Raw genomic sequence first — 17,567 nt, 5'->3', positions numbered from 1 at the left:
CCACGTGGGCCTCCGACCTAGAGTCTTGCGGCTGGCCGCACCCAGGCCCGCCCCTCCCACCCCGGGTTCAATAATGAAAGCGCTGGGTGCTAGTGTCTCAAAAATCAGTAAAACTTTATTCGCTTCCATTCTTTCGCCATTAACAGAAAAACGGAGAAAGCAAAAATGTTTGTGTTTACAAAGATAAATGGCCTCTTTACCCAGAGATCAAATACTCAAATGACAACGGGGAAGATGAAAGCGCCCTCCCCCACAACCCCTGAGCTGACTCTCGTCATCTTTAGACAAAAGCCTTCACTCCACTTGCCAGAGACCCTGTTTGGGGCCAATTCAAGATGAGGGCCGAGAAATCAGGCCAATCCATTCCCGTGATACAAAGTGGAACAGAAGCTACACCAAGGATCAAGTGCCCGTATTCAACAGGACACTGGATCCAGGGGGCTACTTATAAAAAAAACAGGATTCATTTCAGGCACAACTTTTTTATTTTTTTTTTTTGTTTTGTTTTGTTTTTAAATCAGTAAAAGAAACTGGGTCCTAGAAGCTGCAGTGATCTAAGCAGCAGCAATTTTGTGCATTCGTCTTTTGTTTAAATAGTTTAAATTATCACACTGCTGGCACACTTCATTTGCATGAAATTCTGCACCATACATACTAACTGTAGTAAAGTTATTTACCCCCCATCCCAGGAAGAAAAAAAAAAAAACCTACTCTGGAAGATAATTTTCACTGAAATGTAATCAAACTCGTTAAGTGGATTGTGACAAGATTATAAATGATATGAAAATAACATTTTAACATTTGGCCGTCAACTTAAAATCGTTTGCTATATAAATTTTGCAAGTTTTTAAAGGTAATATATTCTACCTTCATATGGTCCTCAGAATTAAAGCATAATGAACAGGAAAAAAAAAGGAAAAGAATGCGGCTGAGTGCTAAGTAATGAAGGTAGAGTATATACTCCAATAGAGTGCAGAATTTCATAGGGCCAACAAGGTAACAGTCTGTATTGTTCATTTACACAGGCGAAGTGGAATTTGCAATTACCAGTTGCGTTAAATGCACCAAATAAAGCTCCTAAATTGATACTATAAGGCGCCACCTTAAGTTTCCCAGGCTGCAACTGTGCATAATTTTAAAATGGTTTCTTAAATTTATTTATTTTTTTTAAACATAACACGAGGAAGGTGTTAAAACTGGTGTAATAGCTCAATAGAATAAGTATTCCAGATTTTAGGAGGGATGAAGAGAAAGATATTCAGAACCCTTCACCAGAATCCCCCCAACTTGACCATAGTGGATTAATGATGTGCTTTGTGGGTGTGGTTAGTCAATGACACCAGCTTGACGGATCTTTCTTTCTGCACCAAATCCCTGTGAAGAAATAAAGAGTTAATGATTTGAGTGTATAACAATCACAATACGTAATTCTAACAAACTATGAAAATATTACTTTAAATTATCATATCCACTACAAATTCTCTCCTAAGAGTAAGAAACTTATTATGGAGTAGGCCTGAAAGCAAGAACATGCTTCTTGGTGTGGTGACACACACCTGTAGTCCTACCACAGGTAAAGCAGAGGCAGAGTGGGGAGTTCAAGGCCACTCTGATCTGCATAACCCTGTCTCAAAAAGGAAAGAAAAAGAGCTTCTTACAGAAAAGCATCAATTAGGGAGTGAATCAATGTGTTTCAATGTGTTAGGGAACCCTAACTAATGATAAGCAATCCTTGCTTCACTAAGTTCTTTAAGTTGAAGTAAGATTATCAGGTGACCGTCCTCAAATTCCCAATGGAATCATACCATTGAGTTATCTGGTCCCCTTGGCTGACGAAGAACCATTAGACGAGGAGCACTGGCATCATCCAGGGTGATATTCTTCAAGCGATTGACCAATCGATCAGGTCGAGGAGCTGCAACAGCTTTGGGGCCTTCACTGTAAATGTGAAAGTGAGAAAAAACTAACGACTGCTGGAATAAGGCATCAGTGGGTAAGTTTCCTACCCAAATGACTCGCTTTTAATAAGGGGGACTCTTGGCTCAACTTAGACAGCTAGTAAGACAAGACAAACAAGTTTGGTTATATATACTTTTCCCAGCTCAGTTGCAACCTATCGGTAGGTGCTATGAAGAATCGTTTCAGTGAGACCCTAGACACATCTACAGACAGACTAATTCCACAGATAACATAAAACACAGTAACATTTAGAAAACCTTAAGTCTAATATGAAGACACAGTTCTAGGCTCCTAACTTTAAAGGGAACAATGATGAGACTAAAAATCCTATTAGCATGAGTCATGATGACTAAGGTATAAAAATTAGACATTTAAGCAGCACAAGGCCTAGAAATGACTTGACAGAAAAAAAAAAAAGCTAATAAGCTGAATTTCTTAAGAACAAGAATTATATAACCTTTTAATATGGAAGACCAGCACATTCAGTGCTAACACATCACAGTACCCAAGTGTGTCTCAGGTCAGGTTTATGAGATTCATGGTCAGACAATGAATACTATAGAGATAGAAAAAGATATGGCAGATGCCACACGTCAGCAAGCTCAAGGCCAGTCATGAGTATAAAGTTGAGATCTTTCTCAAACCAAGAGTAAAAGACAAAACTAGATGGAGGTAGAAGTGGAAAGTGGTACCTAATAAACCCAAACAGAGTAGAAAGGAAAGAAGGCTGGCAAAGCACAGCTCACACAAACTACGGGAATGAGCTCAGGACAGTCACTAACCCAACCACAATCAATCCACAGAAACTCACCAGACTCGCCAAACGTTACAGGCACTGCATTTCCCAGTGCGCTGATTGAGAATCACTGAGAACTCCACCTCATCTCCTGCCTGCAGCTCAATGCCATCCTGAACTTCTTTCACATGGAAAAAGAGTTTCTTGCTATCTCCTACTTCATAGTTAATAAAGCCAAACTAGAAAAAGAAAACAAACACAAAATTGACATGGAGAAGACACACTACAGAAAGGAAAAGCACACTTCATTTTGAAGGAGAATGTTAACTTGAAGTAGAAAGGACTTATAGAACATGCCATTAATACTGATGGACCAAATTCAGCTGGGTGTATGATAGAATTCATGAGGAAAGGAACACCTGGAAATGACTGCCATTCATCTTCTTATAAGCATGACTAAGTCTCCACTGAGTGACAGTAATTACTAATAATAACTCTTATTTTCTCCTTGCTAATGTTGTCACTCCCCCAGCCCCTTGTTGTCCTCCAAAGCAATAAAGTCTAAATAGAAACTTCATGAGTCAGGCATGGCAGTTTCAAATCTCAATACCGAAGAGGGTGAGGTAGGTAGATCTGAGTTCCAGGCCAGCCAAAGCTACATAGTGGGCCGAAATTACATAGATATTGGCTGATGACACTTCCTTATCAACATATCATAGGACAGATGCAGATCCAGAGACATAGTACTTAATTACCTGATCTTTCACACATTCCACAGTGGCCCTACGAAGGGGTGTGATGTTGTAGGCCATAGTTTGTGCATTTTGGCCAAGGACACACAACTGGAACTTGACACTCTCCCCTTTCTGTAGGCAATCCCCTTTGTTGGCCATCCCAACTATGCCAAATGGATACACTTCACCTTTCATATCCCCTGTAAACAAAGTGGCACAAAGTCTAAATATACACACTAAAAATGCATTGTTACCTTATAATTATTTTAAACATAAAACGTTTTGAGTTAAAACTTAACAGGAATCTTAAATGTTAAAGATTAACATGGAAGCAGATGACAAAACAAAAACAAACCTTAATAGCTCAAGTGACTAACTTGTAAAATGCATTATGAGCCAGAGCAAAAATACAGACCACGTAGCAAAGTAACAAGACAGGTGAACCAATGCAAAAATCTGACATTCAGAATTACTATGATCCATGCTCTGTTCTCTTAGAGGTTCTCTTCTCATCTGCTCCAACCCCTCTACCCCGTCCTGCACTGTAACAATAAAAAGTGACCTAGAGACCAATGCAAGAGATAGAAAATAACAGACCTGCTTATTGACTCAGCATTTCTATGATTCACAATTTTCATAGACTCTCCCAAGGCTAAAGATGTCTTTTTAAAGTTGAAGAAACTGAATATTTAATTTCAAAGTACCACATTAAAAAAGCTGGGTGGTGGTGGCACATGCCTTTAATCCTGGCACCTGGGAGGCAGAGGCATGCAGATCTCTGAGAGTTCAAGGCCAGCCTGGTCTACAAAGGGAGTTCCAGGACAGCTAGGACTGTCAGGCAGAGAAACCTGTCTCAAATGCCCCCTCTACCCCAAGACAACTGATAAAGTTAGTAGTCCACATATCGATCTGTCAGGCAGAGCATTACTTGGATCACAAAGTCAATTCCTATTTGGAGGGTTATGATGAGGGAGGGGAAATGCAACAGTGGTATTTCATGTAAAACAAAAATTCTAAGAACCTCATGTGATAAAGCACTGGCTATCAAGGTCCTTTTTTTTTCTACAAATGAACTATTCTCTATTTTATATTCTTTCTGACTTACAGATGATACAAAGATTTCTTCTATTTGAGACATCATCATTTGAGTGAAATGTTTCAACTTAACCCTGTTATCCTAATTATTCAGCATTCCTTACCTATTACAATTATTTGATGCACACTTTTCAAATAAAGTCAGACTTTCTGTGTGGTGGCTATTGGGGAAAAAAAATAAGTACCAAAACTGAATGCTTGAAGTGGGAGAGAATATTATAGAAGTAAAAAATGGCCAGGGGGTGGTGGCGGCGGCGGCGGCGGCGGCGGCGGCGGCGGCCGCCGCCTTTAATCCCAGCATTCGGGAGGCAGAGGCAGACAGATCTCTGAGTTCGAGGCCAGCCTGGTCTACAGCGAGAGATCCAGGAAAGGTGCAAAGCTACACAGAGAAACACTGCCTCAAAAACCAAAAAAAGAAAGAAAAAAAAAAAAAAAAAGGAAAAAATGGAGAGAGAGCCAACACCTGGAGGATCCCTGGTTGTTAAGGAACAGTACTTCAGGAAGCTCATAAACTAGTTACTAACATAATGACTAATAAATTAAAAACAACTGATTATCATCATTCACCATTAAACATTCAGCGTAGCAGTCATTTGTTCACAATAAGGTCCAGCAGTCATTTGTTCACAATAAGGTCCAGGTTGACCTTATTTTCAAGGAGTATAAAAATAAAATTCAGCACGGGAAGAAAGGAGTTCTTTTAAACTCAGCTTCCAAAAAAAATCTGAAAACAAATGCAATGAACCCCATCATATATTAAAACCTTGTTAAGTGCTCATCAGAAGGTATGGCAGATTTCACTGTGTGTCAGGGATGTGCTTACCCTCCTCCACAATCTCAATCATTCCTTGGTACTCAATCTGTGTTGGATCAACACCTCTCAGAGGACGAATGACTTTACCAGAGTAGATGGTAGGATTAGCTTCCTCAGTAATGCCATTCACTACAAAACAAATGCACATATAATTTTCACTCAGCAATTTTAAACTCTGATGGATAGTGAAAAATATAAGCCCAATGTACATACAAGGTGAATGCTTTTTGTTAGGGATTTTAATTTTTATTACTCTGCAATGACTGTAGTACCTGATGCAATAAGGGTATCAGATCTTCTGGAGCTGGTTTATAGAGAACTGTGAGCTACCTGAGGTAGGGCCTAGAATTTAGGTCCTCTGAAGGAACATACATTATTATGCATACAGTTTTCAACCAGTGAATCATCTCTCCATCCCATTTTCCTCCTTCCCCTGACAGAGCGCGCGCACACAATGATCTTACTATGTAGTTCAGGCTGACTTAGAACTCACCCGGTTGTTGAGATTATAGATGTGAGCCACCCTCAACTAGCTGGCTGCCTGATATTCTAAAATTAAGACAGGGAATCTGAAGCCAGTTCTGTTTCTTTAATAATTACTTAACCATAAATAGCCAACAAATATTTTTGTTCTTATCATTTCTATTTTTTTCTACCCCACAAAAAATAAACATAAAAGACTAGGACCCGTCTGGTTTCCTCACAACTGTATCTCTAGTGCATCAAACACATTGTGTACTTAGGTACCTGTGGAATCAAAATTGGTGGTCTTAGCTACCCTATCTCTAAGTTTCAAGGTAGAGTACTATTTGGGGAATTTAGACGAAGAAGCCAAAACAGAGTTGCAGGCTGTATAAAAACAGATGCCAGAGATGCACTTATTAAGTGCTAGATCCTGGGCTCCACCTCCAAAACAGAAGCCCACTCACCCAAAACCAGAGACTCTAAACAACTAAGATTGCCTTCATTGTTTACATTTAGACCTATGGTTCTCCAAAGTAGTCTATCAGGAGTATGCCTACTTCCCTAACAGCATTAAAATGTATCTATATAGATATATTTATATAATCTATTTCTGGGATTAAAAAAAAAAAAAAAAAGCACAAGGGTGCTTTAAAAAAAACAAACACTGAATACAATTCCTAAAAATTATTAGAAATGCGTAATTCCCCATCCCACTCCAAAATCAGATGTGAGGCAGGCATGGTGGCACATACACTAAGGAGGTAAAGCCAGAGGTTCTCTGAGTTTGAGCCAGCCTGATCAACACAGGCAGTTCCAGTGCAGCCAAGGTTACAGAGTGAGACCCTGTTTTAAACTCTCACAGCGCCCAAATTCAAAATGCTACCTCTTAATTGTTACCCAAATCAGGAAGACTTGCTAAAACAAATTGTCATATCCAGAATTTCAGAAACCCAAGGTAGGAGTAAGAAATGGATCTCTGACAAACAGCCAAGGTGTACTGCTGATCGGGGCACCTGAGAGTGAATGTTATAGAACCTTATCCTCCTCTTCCACCCTATCTACTATCTTCCAATCAAAGCACAAGATGACTAGGAGTCACAATTCATTACCTGAGTGAGTTTTGTTTACTTTCTCAGCACTGACTTTATTGCCTTTGCCTTTGGACAAGCTGTATTCAACCATATCTCCCAGTTCCAGGCTATCAACATCACCAGAGAACTCACTGAAGGGAAAGGAAAATAAAGTGACATTAAAGGAAGCCATTACTACTAACAGTAATAGGAATAAGTAGCCTTTAACTCTTCCTAACATTCATGACAACTCTGTGTACACTGGACACTGTTTTAAGGTAATGACTCATTAAATCCTTAAACAGATTTTTTAAAACCTATAAATGAGGTACCTTGTATCTCTAGCTCCAAGATGAAAAGAAAGAAGTTAATTCAATTAATGGAAGTAACTTATTTAAATGACAGAACCTGAATCAAAACACTTTACACTATATGCTATAACTGTGTATACCAAATCAACATCACTATGGTGCCAATATTTACAACAAAACAGCATTCTTTTATTGAGGAAGAAACATGAAAAGGCAGGTAAGTGCATCCCATGTTTTTGGCAGATGTCTAACTTCTGTATACATATTGCCATAATTACAAATAGCAAAACTGGGTCTCAAAAACTATAATTATCAAAAAGTATCAACTGATTAAATTTTCTGAAACTCCGATGCAAAAGAATATAAATAGTGTGCTGCCCAAATGGCATTCCTTACCTATAATGGAAAAATATTTCCTTATCATGATTAGCTGTTTCAATAAATCCAAAATTATCTTTCAGAGTTGCCACATAACCCAAGAGCCTTTTAGAGTTAGAATTACGACCTAAAAGTCTCACACAAGTTGCAATCTGCTGTCCAGGCCTCTGTTTGTCACTAATACTAAATTCAACCTACAAAAAAATAAGGATGATCATTAGTATCATTGTCACTTCCACGTCAAGTTCTATAACTAAAAACCATACCTGAAACACACCCACACCACACTTTTTACTCCAGATCTCTTTTGCAATTACTTTACTAGAATAATTTCCAGAAAAACACTTGATGTCTCAACTCATTGTTCAAAAAGGATTACGTTTTACCCCTCAATGTGTATTCTTTGTAGTCTTAATCTCTCTAAAGAAGGCTGCCTGAAAAAGGTAACATAAATCTTTGGCATACTTTCATACTGGGCTCTATTTCGGTAAGTAGTTTAAGCTTTCTTGTAGATAAGTTTAATTGTATCTAATGGTTGTGCACCTTGCCAACTGAGTGCTAGAGTTACAGGTGTAATCCATCTCTCTCTAAAACAGCTCATGCTTAAAAAACCTAGTATTCAGTATGTTTTAGAAGCTCACAAGACCCCATTTTAATTACATAGTTAACCTTTCACGTGCAAAAAAAAACTTCAACCAAACTTAACAAAATTTAAAGCATCCATCAGGGTTTATGACTGAGATAACCATGAACTTTTCTTCAAATAAGAATTATCTTGCCTTATCTCCTATTTGAGGAGAAGTAGATCCTTCCACATCCTTGGCTTGAAAAGCAATAGTCAGTTTCACCCCACAGTCATCATAGGCAATAATGCCATCTTCTGCCTCCTAAAAAAATATAAAATACAAATATATATCAAGAACACTAACAAATTATAAAAAAGAATTAACTACAGAACTTAGAAGAAATCCATAACAAAAAGAGGCAGAGCCACAGCAATTTATTCCAGGACTCTCTAATATAAGATAAAACACATGAATAAAAGATATGCCTGCCTTCACTCAGAACTGCCTCAATCTACTATCACTGAGCCTTTTCAGTTTTATCAGAAATTAAGCCAGGTATGTCCATTTCCAGCCAAGAAAAAATTTTTGCAGCAAGAAGCTTAGCCTTCTCATAAAGAAGACACTAATATTTCTAAGTAGCAGCTGATGTATCCTCTTTATTGTCTCACAGCAATTCAGTGTTTGGCCATTAGTATCATTGTGAAAGGAATTAAAACTTGGTTTAAAAATCTAGCATAAATCAAAGCACTTTATAGATGACATACTAGTATTTCCATAACAATAATTTTCACACACACACACGTATTTTATATACAACCTGTACACAATTTTTGTAGTTTAACATCATTTCTATAGAAATAATGTCCATATCACTAATGTCTTCTTCCCTACACTCCACACATCACTGCTATTACATAATCAAAGCCAGTTCACTTGTGTTCTTCTGCAATTCACATTATGATTATTTATACATTAATTTATTAAACATGAGCAATTTACCAGACAGGCAATTTATATTAGCCAAATTATCTCCCCAGTTACCTCAAAGTCTTAAGGTTAAATAAACCGCAGTACCAAACCAGTACAATGGCCCCAAATGGTAGTTATTTTAAAATGATTTGTTTTCTAGTAACTCTCATGTACCTTATAACTGACTACCCCATTTAGTGTTACACCAATAGCATTATGTTCCTTAAGTACATGCCTGATGCCATTCACCAACTGACAATCTTTAAGTATACAACAAAGTCCAAGTTCATCACTGAACTCAGCAATCATCAATGCTCTTCTCCCTCAACCAAAACCAAAATCCACCTTCTTCAAATGAGTTACTTGCTGCTTTCTAAAGATATCCTCCCTGTCCCCTTTCCCTTTTCTATACCTCTTTTCTGTCAGAAATGCCCTTTTCCATCTCTACGTATTAAATGCCAACATATTAACAGAACCATTCCAGACCTTCCCAGTTATTTACTTGCCAGAGTACTCTCACAAACTTGCTTTTGTGTGTATGGGAGGAGGGAGGTTGCTGGGAATTTAATTCGGTCCTTATGGCAAACATTATACTGCTTATTAGCAACCCCAACACCTGTGAGACTAGAGAAAACTTCATATCCTGTAAGAATCATTTCCCACAACTTAATATATTTGTGAGAGCAGAACTAGTCAATGAACTTGTTAATAAATTGATTGGAAATACATGAATGACATATATCCAATTTGGAAAACTTTAATCACTTTAGAAGTAAGGGCTTTTAAGGGGTGGCTCTTTGTTTTCATTTTGATTTTGAGACAGGGTTTACTTGCTTTGTAGACCAGGCTGGCCTCGAATTCAGAGATCCACCTGCCTCTGCCTCCAAAAGTGCTGCAATTAAAGGTGTGCACCACCACCGCCCCGGCTTGATGAGTGGTTCTTAAATGAGGTGGTTTTGCCTCCCACAGTTTCTTTGCAATTCCTATGGACATTTTTGTCTGGCATATTGGGAAGAAGCAAGAACACTGCTAAAACATCCCACTTGCAAAATGCCCAAGATGCCGAAGCTAAGAAATATTAATATTACAAATACTGTAAAAACCAAGCTTGTCTGAATGCTTGCTCTACATAGCTGAGATTGACTGAACTGATATTCTAGCTTCCACCTTACTGTGTTAGACTCACAGGCCAGTACCATCAAGGCTGGTGTATAGAGAATTTAAAAAAGGAGACAATGGTTTATTATGTGGACTGCATTGAATCTGTTTTGTAAGCAAAAATAAAAGACATATAAACCAATTGGATCACATAACACTTGCCTTGTCTTTGCCTTTATTTGGGCTTGTGGTTTTAGGATTGGAAAAAGTGGCTTCTTTTTCTACAGTGCCCAGAAAACGATGATCTGAATGGGAATGGAATGAAACCGTGCCCTTGGGAAGTTTTTTAATCCTAATAGCATGATTTCTTTGGGCAGAGAGCATATCCTACAAATAAAAAAATTAAAAAAAAACAACTTTAATTTAAAATTACAAAGAAAACAGAAGAAAACCACCCCTCAACACTTTTCCCAACAACTACTCACAGGAACCACGGTAAACTCTACTTCATCTGCAATGTGAAGCTGGTTCCCATCCAGAATTTCACTGAAGTGGAAGAACATACGAGCATCACGATCCACACACTTGATGAAACCAAAACCATCTCTCATGGCAGCAATCACACCCTGAAATCCAAGTAAAGTACTGGTTGAACAGTTTGTCAAAAACAGAAGTTCAGAATCACTATCAAGTTATTCCTTTAAAACACCAATCTGAATATTATAACAGTTTAGGATTTTTTTCATTTATGTACAAACTAATTTCAACATATTTTTTCTTAAAAATACTATCTTCTTATATACTCCATGTCAAATATGGGCTGCCCATCTACACAGTGGAGCCCAACCAACTTTCAAAAAAGTATTTAAACCCCAGTAATTGTGAGAATTTCCAAGTGCCACTCTGTGGCAAATGTACATTATAAAAGTCTTATGAATATAACCATATATACATATACCTACCATATCTCATAAAAAGCCAAATGAAAATGTAACATAAGAATTTCAAATATTTACTGATATACCTCATGAATAAATGACAAAAGCAATACTTCATTCACTACTAATCTTTTATGAATTTGGGCACAGAAAGAACTTACTTAAGATGTAAAGAATAAAATGTAGTATTTTGTTTCTTCCTTATATTTTCTTTCACCCTATATGAAAATGCAGGCTTTGGGGATCACTATATCCACAAAACTTGGAACATGCAAAGCACTAATGTTTTACTAAAATAACACCAATTTCTATCCATTTGTCAATTAATTGTACATTGAGTATTTACTGCAGAGATAGATAACTATTAGTTTTGAAAATGATCTGAATATTTTGACATTTAATCCTTGTCAAACTCCTGATGATAACCAGGATATATATACTTTATACCATAGAGTATAAAAAAAGAGACTCTGCCTGAGAAACTTGAATTTGGAAAGATGGTTTATCGATCTTGTAGGACTCAGGTTTGGTCTCAGGCACCGCAAGGCGGCTTGCAACCACCTTAAACTCTAACTCCAGAAAATCTGATGCCCTTTTCTGGCCTCTGTGGGCACCAAACACACACAATACACACATACATGCAAGGAAAATTCTCATACACATTAAATAAATAAAAAAAAAAGGAGGAGGAGGGCTGCAGAAATGGCTCAGAGGTTAAAAGCACAGGCTGCTCTGGAAAGGTCCTGAGTAAAATTCCTAGCAACCACATGGTGGCTCACAACCATCTGTAATGAGATCTGGTGTCTTCTTCTGGCCTGCAGGCATACATAAATGAGAGTCAAGGGCCAGCACTGTGGTGATAGACGTTTAATCCCAGCACTGGAAAGACATTGGATCTACGTGAGTTTAAGACCCACCTGATCTACAGAGTTCAAGACTATAGAGAAATCCTGTCTCAAAAAACATCAAGGAACTTAGAAAAATGTTTTGCTGACAACACTGAGACATGCTACTGATGGTATGACCCCAAACACTAAATACAAACTGTATCTGAGAAAAGTCAGTCCACAGAATGTTCTTTTTGTTTTTGTTTGTTTGTTTGTTTGTTTTTTTGAAAATTCATGTTTACTTTATTAACTTGTGAAGCTCGGTCTCTGATGTATCTTCCAGCCTTCTCTGATACTGTCTTTCTGAAGTATCAGAGAAGGTCTTCTGGCCCACGTGCACTTTAATCATGATCCACTCTATTGTTCCTCCCAGGACAAAAAAGAAGGGCAGGAACCTGTAGATGCCGAAATCGCTGCTTCCCGGGCACCTGCTGCAGAGCTCGCCTCACCTGGCCCCTGAACAGCATGGCCGAGGCCTCGGAGTGGGGTACGGGCAGAACCAGGCGGACTATCAATCCTGGAGGCAGTAGAAGCAGCCCTGCTGGCCCCGCTGTGTCGCGGACTGAGCCAAGACCCCGCGGCTGCGCCACTGCCAGGCCCTTGTTCAGTTTTTTTTGAGACAGGGTTTCTCTGTGTAGTTTTTGGTGCCTGTCCTGGATCTCGCTCTGTAGACCAGGCTGGACTCGAACTCAAGAGATCCACTTCACTCCCACATGCCGGGATTAAAGACATATTTGGGTAACATGTCAGGCACACACCATACCTAGACATACTCATTAAAAATAATATGCAAAGCATTATAAGAGAAGTGAGGCCTATTTAGCATTGTTTAACCTAGTGTGTACTAAACATCACAGAGTAAATCTTAAGAAAATATACTTCTTGAAGTCTTATTAACATTACATTAGCAATCATCCAGATTTCCAATCTAAACTAATATATATATATATATAATTTCTAAGATAACTGAGAGAATAAGAAAGATGCCCAGACTAATTCAATATGCATGGTTCCTAGCTATTTAACAGTGTAAAGAGAGTCACATTAGCTCACACTAGTTCCTCTAACAACTTGTAGGAGTTGGCTCTCTCCTTTCATCATGTACATACTGGATCTTGAACTCAGGCTGACACACGTGGAAGCAAGCACCTTTATTTACTAGATCATCAGTCTAAGAAGTTGTCACTTAATAGTACAAATCAAAATCCATCACTGAACCCTACATGTTAGATAAAAATCCAATAATACTAAACACTTACCATTTCTCTGGCTTCATTAGTGAACTGAAATGTATTTGATAGAACCTCTATGTTGGTTGCTCGTTCTAATTTGTCACGTCGGTCTGTTGAAATATTAAACCTAACATGGTCACCTTCCAGCAGGGTCACTTTGGATTTTGTGTCTTTGTCTCCAAAGGGAAGTTCTTTAGGAATCACAAAGTCAACTTTGATTCGTCCTGGCAATGGGTCATTCTGATGAGAAGGAAAAACGATTTTAGCTGGAGATTTCTCATCCTTTTTAGCTCTAAGTCAAACAAGAAGAACACATGGTAAATAGCTTATATTATAGTACCCTGAAAGGAAAAAATAAGTGCTGACAATATAAAGCCCAATATGAAAGCTTCATGATCTAAGGTCCCATGACAACCATAAAAATCAAGCACTGCAGTTAAGACTGCATTATGATACCAAGAAATGTTAAGGAAAAGCATCTTTAGCCTTTTATATCCCACATTTTACCCATCAATGACACCTTTCACTCTACCTCCCTACAAATTAACAAATGGAAAACAAAAGAAGCAAATGCAGTCCAATATAGTAAGGAAAGTTCCCAATGTAGGTAACATCTCTTTTGGTCTTTTCTCAATCACTCAGTAAGTAAAAACAAACCCATCAACATGCCAATCATTAGTTTGCCGTTTCTTTCTGCAGTACAGGGACCCTGTGCAGGCTAAGACAGCCCTCTGCCAGAGACATACCCTTAGAATTTAGTTTTTTGTTTTTTTAATACTTCCACTATACACAATTTATCAAGCAGACTACAATTTTAGTGTACCCCCGCTACCCCCCCCCAATAATACTGTACTACTCACTAGTCAAAAGAAGAATCTTCCAATAAAGGCAACTCACCTGGTTTTTACTAGGTACTTTTGGGATAACTTTGGTTACAGTTCCTTCAAAATGTTCAATGCTAATATCTTCAAAAATGACTGTTCCTTGAGGCAATAGTCTGACATCTGTTGCAACTTCTTTACCCTAAATCAAGAGGTTGGAATGGGCAGGGGGTCACATAATTTTAAGTGTTCCTAATTATACAATCCACTATTAACATTAAAAGGCCAATGATCAAGTTAGTGAATAAACCATCTTACATTTCTGTCCTTGATTGTGAATTCCACATCATCTCCAGGCTGTAAGGTTTCTAGGTCACCCTTAAATTCACTATAGTGAAAGAATATCTCTTTTACAACATCACCTCTTTCAATAAAGCCAAACGCCTCCTAAAGCAAAAAAAAGTACCCCCAAACACAAGAACATTAATTACCAATCAATATACAACTTAAAAAATCAGTAAGCTTTATCTTAAAATTATACTATAGTCCAAACAGTACAACTTGGTAAAGCCTACCTTTACCAAGACTTACAGAATTAGCAATCAAGGGATTAATGAAACTCAGTTTAAGTTAATGAGGAAATAGTCTTAAAGCAGAAGGCAGGAAAATCAAGTGGTTCTGGTTTGTAGGACAAAGCTTAAAAGTTCAAAAACAACAACAAACCTAAAACTTTCAAGTTTATTATCAATTACCTTCATGGCACAAACTACTCCTTGACAGCGAGCTTGTTTCTTTTTCAAAAGCATAATGTTACGAGCACTTACAGCACCAGTGCTGGAGAAGAAAAGAAATCAAGAGGGTTAAATTATTTGAGCTGGCTACAAACTACTGAGTCTTAATAATAATAAAAAAAAAACCAAACTATTTTTCTAGGTCTTAAAAATTCTGTCATTATTAAGAATAAATATAATATCTGACCCTTCTGTATAAAAGAGAATTGCTCAAATTCCCGGTCTTTTCTAACTTAAAGTTCATGGGATTTTTCCCCCCATGAATTTGTGAACTACTTTTTAAAATTAAAAACAAAACAAACTTTGACTTGGGTATATGATGTGCTATTCTACTTGACAATTCTAACAGAAGAACTGAAATAAAGACATACTAGAATACCAAAGGTGGAAAACCTTTAGTTTTACAGTTAGGTAAGCATTCCATGTTATAAACTAAGATATTGGTGGTAAGAATAAATGGTATGTTATCAGTAAGTGCTAAATTTAATAGCCATTCTTTTATCTTAATTTTTTTTTTTTTTTTTTTTTTTTTTTGAGACAGGGTTTCTCTGTGTGGCCTTGCCCGTCCTGGAACTGACTCTGTAGATCAAGCTGTCTCAAAGAGATCATTCTGCTTCTGCCTCCTGAGTGCTGGGATAAAAGGCGCATACTACCATCTTATTCCTGCCCTCCAGGAGACAGGAGACTACCTATTTTGAAAATGGCATTCACTCTATTAGAGAACTGAAAACACTTAAAACACTTCATGTTACTACACTGCCCCAATCTTTGAACAAAACAATAGTAATATAAACTCAAGTCTATTTCGAAGACAGTGTAAACTGTATAAGACAATTGTATTGCTGGGAGTCAATGTAAGAGAAGAGCAGCTGTATAAATTCAGCTGTACAAATAACTGAAGTAATGGTCTTTTGAGGACTATAAGAGGAGATAGATGCTGGACATGGGATTAGTACCTAGCACCCAAGTGGGGGCATAGGTGTGGCTCACAACACCTGTCAACTCCAGGTCTAGGGGATATGATGTCCTCTTCTGGCTCCCTGAGGCACTGTATGCATGCAGCACATACACATTAAATAACTATCAGACATGGTGGTATACACCTTGAAACCCAGCACTCAGGAAGCAGAGCCAGGAGTTTGAGGCCAGCCTAGTTTACATAATGAGTTCCAGGACAGACAGGGATACATAGAGACCCAGTCTCAAAAAAATTAAATAAGAAAGTACTAGGTAAAAATTATTTTGTACAAGTCTTTGGCATGGATAAGAATTATTAAATTAAATATAAAATAAAGTTTTCAGTGGCTCCCATATGAAACTTGCCTATCCCCTGGTTTTGTATTTCATATTCAATTAAGATGCTTGGTCTAAGAAATTAGTAATATAGAAACCCACAACCCAGTTTTCATTTTTCTCTACCATTCCAACAACTTACGATCCATACTGTTCGATTATCCTTTTTAGTCTATCATCTACCTCTTAAGTCAGTCCAGAAAAAATATCTAGAATCTGATCCGCCTCAATGTAATTGGACTTCATGTCCAAATCCCTGGCTGATCTTTATCTTCCATACTAACTTAAATCACTACTAGTCTAGAGCATCTCCACTGTTCAAGAGCCTAGTATCTCTAGCACATACACAACTTAAATCTTACTCACTCCAATTATTTCAAGGATCATCTCATGCTCCTACACCCAATCAACACAGCTAAATCAAACTTCTAGCCATTTCCCCCAAAATGTCATGATACATCTCTGACCACAGTTTTCCTCATTTCTTAATTGACTTTTCATTATTCTCTCAAAACTAATCTAAAGTATTGGTGCTTCTTCAAAAAAATCTTCACTGAATAGGTAGTTCCCTGAAAATGACAATATTTTGAACTGGGAGGTGGTAGCGCACACCTTTAACCTCAGCACTCGGGAGGCAGACAGGTAAATATCTTGAGTTTGAGGCCAGCCTGGCCTACAGAGCAAGATCCAGGACAGTCAGGGCTACACAGAAAAAGTCTGTCTTTAAAAACCAAAACCAACTAACCAACCAAAGGACAATGTTTTAATTACCTTTATATTCTGATACTGGTTATAAAATAATTAGACCTTTAAGACCTCAGCTGCTGAATAAAAATCTTCAAAGGTCATGAAAAGTACCCAGATTTGCCAGTTATATATTTAAATTTTAGTATTTTAATTTGCCCTCCTGACCTCCCCTTTAGTTATTTGAAACAGGATCTAAGATAGCTCAGCCTGGTCTACAACTCCTGATCCTGCCTGCCTCTACCTCCTAAGTGTTAGGACTACCAGGAGGGCAGGCACACCATCACACCGGGCTCTCACTTCAAATTTTTTAATGTAACTAAACAAGAATCATTTAGGTTAGGAAAACATTGGAGAACTTACTGTTTATTGTTATCAATTACAAAGTTAATTTTATCTCCAGTTTCCAGCTGAACGTTCCCTTCCACGTCTTCAGATGTGTAAGTCAGATAAAACACTTCCTGTGAATTAACAAGCTATTATTATTACCTCGGCAGGATGCATGCTCACTGTACAATGTGATTTACTTAAATACTTTTTCTACTGGCAGTTTAAAGCCAAAGTTCTTAATGTTATAGGCAGTATGACAAGTAAGTTGTCTTATTCATAAACACACTTCCCCCTCCATGGTGCTGATGACTTCTCTGAGTCCACAGCTGAGCAGCA

General features: G+C 37.8%; 1 protein-coding gene and 1 pseudogene across 4 annotated transcripts in view; both read right to left on the bottom strand.

Annotated features, from left to right (window-relative positions):
* Nucleotides 1-95: 95 nt before the first annotated feature.
* The window catches only part of Csde1 (cold shock domain containing E1), a 41,707-nt gene continuing 24,235 nt past the window's right edge, over nt 96-17,567 (bottom strand). For all 4 annotated transcript variants that reach the window (XM_076574739.1, XM_076574736.1, XM_076574737.1 and 1 more), the window contains 15 exons: nt 17,265-17,362; nt 14,826-14,907; nt 14,392-14,520; nt 14,150-14,275; nt 13,280-13,492; nt 10,681-10,821; nt 10,418-10,582; nt 8,342-8,449; nt 7,581-7,756; nt 6,913-7,025; nt 5,348-5,467; nt 3,451-3,629; nt 2,771-2,934; nt 1,806-1,938; nt 96-1,374 (listed from right to left, as the gene is read on the bottom strand). In XM_076574739.1, coding sequence (XP_076430854.1) covers nt 1,327-1,374; nt 1,806-1,938; nt 2,771-2,934; nt 3,451-3,629; nt 5,348-5,467; nt 6,913-7,025; nt 7,581-7,756; nt 8,342-8,449; nt 10,418-10,582; nt 10,681-10,821; nt 13,280-13,492; nt 14,150-14,275; nt 14,392-14,520; nt 14,826-14,907; nt 17,265-17,362 — 1,995 coding nt within the window. In that variant the 3' untranslated portion in view covers nt 96-1,326. The remainder of the gene's footprint in view (nt 1,375-1,805; nt 1,939-2,770; nt 2,935-3,450; nt 3,630-5,347; nt 5,468-6,912; nt 7,026-7,580; nt 7,757-8,341; nt 8,450-10,417; nt 10,583-10,680; nt 10,822-13,279; nt 13,493-14,149; nt 14,276-14,391; nt 14,521-14,825; nt 14,908-17,264; nt 17,363-17,567) is intronic.
* LOC143273942 (ubiquinol-cytochrome c reductase complex assembly factor 5 pseudogene) lies at nt 12,124-12,626 on the bottom strand (annotated as a pseudogene).

The sequence above is a fragment of the Peromyscus maniculatus genome, chromosome 6 (assembly GCF_049852395.1).
Source record: "Peromyscus maniculatus bairdii isolate BWxNUB_F1_BW_parent chromosome 6, HU_Pman_BW_mat_3.1, whole genome shotgun sequence".
Classification (NCBI taxonomy): domain Eukaryota; kingdom Metazoa; phylum Chordata; class Mammalia; order Rodentia; family Cricetidae; genus Peromyscus; species Peromyscus maniculatus.
Note: the sequence above shows the minus strand (reverse complement) of the source record. Positions and strands in the feature narration are given on the sequence as shown.